Below are 5411 nucleotides of genomic sequence, written 5' to 3' on the forward strand. Positions count from 1 at the left end.
GCTGGCCTAACATGAAGAATAGCAAATACTCTTCCTTCCTTTTACTCCAGGCCAACAGCACATGCTGTATTGGAAAGTGTACTCAAAGGAAAACCAGTGGCCCAGGCTGTAGGCCTTTTTCTAACACCCAAAGTATTGATTACCCCATCTATGAACGCTACCATGGGATTGTTGATAAAAATGAAAAAAGATAATAAATTAGAAAGCAGAGGTTGGATGTTTTTTTGTTTTGCTCTGGTTAGAGAAGTCAATCACCTCAATTCTTGGGCCTCGTTTCCCTTGCTTGTAAATCAGGGGTGTTGGACTAGATCAAGGATGCCTCAGGGGGCCTGGCAGGTAATAGAAACAAGTGAAAAGGGGGCAGCCTTGGAGTAAAACAGGAGACTTTGTTGGGGCACATGCACAATTGGGGAATGCAAACCTATGCAAAGAACACAAATCAAAAACAAAAACACCCTGTGACAGTCGGAGTGTGGTCCCTAGATGGCACTCTCTCTAATAATCCATAAAAGGGACAGCCTTGAGTCTGCACACGCACACGTACTTAAGGTGCAAATGAAGAGGACTCTCCACTCAATACCTTCCCCCAACCCTGAAAAGTCAAGTAGCTTAAGTACAAGCATTTGGAGACCAAATAAGAGCAGGGTAGAGGGTAAGAGGTGGGAAAAGGTACAGGGAAGATGAGGAAATAAAGCGAGAATAAGGATGGTGACAGTTTAAAACAGACAACTGGTAACAATTAATCCATTCTACCAATGCACCCCTAGAGGCCCACGGTTTTGTTAGGAATTGACGTGTACTCTAAGGAGATCCCAGATCGATAGAACACACTCAGGGATCCTGAGTCTTCTGGTCTGATGCTATTTTCCTAGATCACCAGTTCTTCCATAGTTGGTTTCCTTCTCCTTTTGCAGATTATTTCCAAGGATGGTATGCTGTGTACTCTTTTGCAAAGGGGCTTTGCCACTACTCCCATCAAGAGGTGGAGAAGTCAGGTTCCCTTCCCCTTGAATCTGGAATGGGCCTGACTCGTGTTGACCAAAAGAATATGGCAGAAGTGATGCCATATGACTTCCAAGCTAAGGTCTTGCAACTCGTATTTTCACCTTCTTCAAAGCCTTGAACTGCCTTGAAAACAAGTCAGAGCTATCATGCCGGAGAGATAAGTTGAGTTGAGCTCCAGCCAATAGCCAGAACCTAGGCCCCAGTATGCAAATGAGGCCATCTTGGACACTCTATCCCCAACTAAGTGCCCGGCTGAATACGGCCACATGAATGACCCCAGAGCGAGCAGAAGAACTGCGCAATTGAGCCCAACCAACTCACGGGGTTGTGGGAAACACTAAATCCTTGTTATTTTAAGCCATTACTCTTAGGTTACATAGCACTAGATAACTGAAACAAAAACACAACATTATGGTCATCCAGACACCACAAGGACTCTTGGACCAAATCTTTGACTTTACAAGTCAAGCCCTGATGGGACAGACAGAACTGGAGCTTTTTTTTTTTTTTAGAAGGTCTGTCTTCCGTGGCACCTGCATGGTTTTCCCTAATAGAATGAGATTTCCTTGAGAATTCAAAAGCTGTAAAATAACACAAATATCAAGTTCGAGCCCCTTATTTAATAGAATCTAAGGCCAGAGAGGTTAAGAAGCTGGCTCAGGGTCACACAGCCCTCTAGTGGCCAAGGTGGGACTTGAATTCAAGGCTCTTGAGTTTTAATCGACTGCTCTTTCCAATAAAATATGCTGCCTGAGTTTCTTCCGGCATCCTGGCTCCTGCTTCTGAGACCTTCTGCGGAGACCATATTTCTCATCTGGGATATTTTTCTCCTTAAATGCCCATTTTTCACTTCAAGAAATTAACGTTTTCCTTTGGGTGTTTTGGCAATGACTGTGAATTAAAGCCAGCCTAATATCTTTTTCTTTCTAAATTGTTAGGAGCCATGGACCAAAGAAAGATGGAGCGCTTTTCTTCCAGTATGATTTTGATCCTGGCCTTTTCCAGAGCATTTGAACTGGGATTAGTCACTGGATTGGGCCACTGTGAACTTGCCCGCCCATCACAGGGAGACCTGGCCTTCAGAGACGATGGCCTTCAGTCCCGGGAGGAGCCTGCAATTCGTCATCGGCCTTCCCAGTTTGTACCATCCATGGGAATCCAGAACAGTAAGGAGCTAAACAGAACCTGCTGTCTGAATGGGGGAACCTGCATGCTGGGGTCCTTTTGTGCCTGCCCCCCCTCTTTCTATGGACGGAACTGTGAGCATGACATGCGCAAAGAGAACTGTGGATCTGTGCCCCATGACACCTGGCTGCCCAGAAAGTGTTCCATGTGTAAATGCTGGCACGGCCAGTTCCGCTGCTTTCCTCAGCCTTTCCTACCTGGTTGTGATGGCCATGTGATGGATGAGCACCTCACAGCTTCCGGGACTCCAGAATTAGCGCTGTCTGCATGTGCTTTTATGCTACCTGGCATCTGCCTTGCTATACAAAGTTATTATTAACCCACATTTGTGTGCAGCATTTGCCATGCAGCTTTCATGACCTTTAAAGGCTGTCTCTCCAATGTCCCAACTGAGAGATGATCATTTGTTAGTAGTCTTGAAATGGTGAATAGATTTCCCTATGGTCCCTAACATTTCCTTAAAGTACCAACTACTTTCCTTTTCCCTGCCCTCTCCAAAAAACTACTTAAAAAAAAAAAATGCCATATCTTGTTCCCAAGTCCTGTGTTTCTTGATACATGTAACTCTACCAAGGGCTTATTAATAGTTTCTTTTAAACAATTGAATTCTATCTACAGATTATTAAAGGTTACTCCCAATGTGGAACTGAGCATAAAGCATTGAATAGAGTTGTGATCAGAATCAATTAAGATAGTATCTTAAGGGTTTCCCTGGTGGCGCAGTGGTTAAGAATCCACCTGCCAATGCAGGCGACACGGGTTCGAGCCCTGGTCCTGGAAGATCCCACGTGCCGCAGAGCAACTAAGCCTGTGCGCCACAACTACTGAGCCCAGGTGCCACAAGTACTGAAGCCCGCACGCCTAGTACCCGGGCTCCGCAACAAGAGAAGCCACCGCAACGAGAGGCCTGCGCACCGCAACAAAGACCCAATGCAGCCAAAAATAAAATAAAATAAATTAATTTTTTAAAAAGTATCTTGAAAATGAAAGGAAAGGAAGCATTTGTAAGGGGAGCAAAGGAGAAGGGAGGGGGCAGACATCAGAGGTGAGAGACAGGATGCTGGAGTAATGGAAATGTGTGTGTATCCCTGGGAGACTAGGTAGAAAAGTGGGAGCAAATGAGAAATTTGAGAAAATAAAATGCATTACTTGATTGATCAGATGGTACAGAGAAGCAGATTAAAAAGCTTAAGTTGAGGGGCAAGTTTCTATCATCAGTAGGAAGCTGTATAAGACGAGGACACCTGTTTTCTCAAGGATTTGGAAAGAGAATAAAGTCCTTGAAAAAAAATTATATCTAAATTCCCTCAATGTATTATTAAGAGTGCTTAATACATTATGATTTCTCCATACTATGCAATTATTTTAACAGTGGTAAAAGAGAAAATGTTCACAATATATTTAGTTGTAAGCCAGGTGATAAAACTATACATTGTAAAGCCCATTTTGAAAATATGTATCTGGTCTGCCCAGTAAAAGTGGGAAGTACGTTGAAAAAAAAAAAAAAAAAAAAAAAAAAAAAAAAAAAAATATGCTGCCTCCTGCCATTCCACTGAAAGATTTCCATCACATCAGAATTACTGATATAAACAAACTCCCAGGCAAAATAGTAATCTCAGAAAAGAATGGTTGACAAATATTTTGCAGTCCCGTAGGCAAAATGTAGTATGAAAATACAGGCTTTGGGGTCAGGATATCTGGGTCTAAGTCCTGAATCCTCCATATATTTCCTGCGTGACCTCTTTAAGCCTATTTCTCACCTGTGAAGTGCTCCCATGAAAAGTGCTTTACAGCTGTTTCCTTAGACTCCCAGGAGAATTTTCTGAGAGTTAACTTTGGAGCTGAAATTTGCCTCCACTGTGAAAATCCAACTATAGAGTACTCAGAAGCAAGCTTGAGCCTGACCACCTTGCCCGGAAACCTGAGGACAGACTGCGCTGGGAGAGGGGGACAGTCAGTGATGCCTGAGTCAGCTCCATAGCCCAGCCCACACTGGTGAGCTCATGAGGCAGTGTTGGCCCCTAATCACCCTGAGTAACAGGGGTAGACAAGATCTGAAGCATGACTCTAGGCTGTGGGGAAACAATTTCCAAGGCTTCAGAGCACGCGCTGCCTCTAGACCTTGCAAGCACACACAGAATACCTATCACACCCTTGGGTCCCTGGGTGTAAGGAAGTGTGCTTCCCATGACTTGCGTTCTGAAACCATGACTGAGCTTGCCCTGGTCCCTGGCACTGAGAAACATCAATATCTCCAGGAAAGAGTGATGTGCGCCCTGACAATCGCCCTTTCTTTCCGAGGCGGAATAATATCCCAATCCTGTTGGGGGTGGGAGATAAGACCTGTTAATTTCTCCAAGGAAAATATGTGACGTCGACTTGCAGATCAGCACCCTGCCTGACCTCAGTCTATTTTCTGCAGCCGTTCTTATCTAGATTCCCCAACTGCGCACGTTCTCTCTGCCCCAGCAACCCAAAACGCTTTTTTGTCAAGTGAGATATGGTTTCACTTTGCTGACTCCGCTCGAGATTTGCCCCATGGAAAATGTAAATTTGCAAATCAGGATCAGAAGCAGTGACTCTGCCCCGATGCTGTGTGCGTGTGAGAGAGGCGGCAGAAGGAGGGGATGTGCCAGGAATACATGAGGCTGAAAACTTAGCTTGAGAGTGTGTCACAGCCCAGAATCAAAGGGGGAGGCCTGGGGAGGCACTGGGAGTGGCTCCCACTGCAACTGCTGTGAGGGCACGGATGCTCAATTTTCAGGAAACACAAGGCTTATCGCCAGAACAGAGAGAAAGGACTCATGTCATAGGAAGGTGGGGCTCGTGTTGGGGAGCAGGGAAAGATAAGGTATGTCAGGCAAGGCTGGGCAAGACTGTGGGAGACCAAGGCCAGATGCAGAGACACCCAATGTGGGGGGATTCGGATCCCAGGCTTGTCAGTCTCCCTTTCAATAGCCCCTTCCCTTCATCTTCCAACCTCCTAGAACAACTGTTTAGTTTGTAGTCTTCCCTTATTAGAATGCAAGCTCCACAAGGCATGCATTTTCTGCCTGTTTTCTTCACATATGTATCTCCAGCTCCTGGAACAGCAGGTGAGTCAGAAACATTTGTTGAATGAACAAGTGGATTCAATAACATGTAGCAGGTTGAAGTGGGAAAAGAAAACAATGTCTTTTTGTCTAATCATAGAGTCTTTAATTTTGCTGTGGAAACAAACT

At 44.9% G+C, this 5411-nt stretch overlaps 1 protein-coding gene across 1 annotated transcript; it reads left to right on the forward strand.

Annotated features, from left to right (window-relative positions):
• The first annotated feature begins 1948 nt into the window (after positions 1–1948).
• LOC132419534 (protein Cripto-like) lies at positions 1949–2509 on the forward strand. The gene has a single exon (XM_060003435.1). It carries the CDS (start codon positions 1949–1951, stop codon positions 2507–2509), a length of 561 nt encoding a protein of 186 aa, XP_059859418.1.
• Positions 2510–5411: the final 2902 nt, after the last annotated feature.

The sequence above is a fragment of the Delphinus delphis genome, chromosome 2, assembly GCF_949987515.2.
Source record: "Delphinus delphis chromosome 2, mDelDel1.2, whole genome shotgun sequence".
Lineage (NCBI taxonomy): Eukaryota > Metazoa > Chordata > Mammalia > Artiodactyla > Delphinidae > Delphinus > Delphinus delphis.

Excerpts from the sequence above, each read along its gene's own strand:
- LOC132419534 (XM_060003435.1), top strand. The coding sequence starts at position 1,949 with ATGGACCAAAGAAAGATGGAGCGCTTTTCTTCCAGTATGATTTTGATC.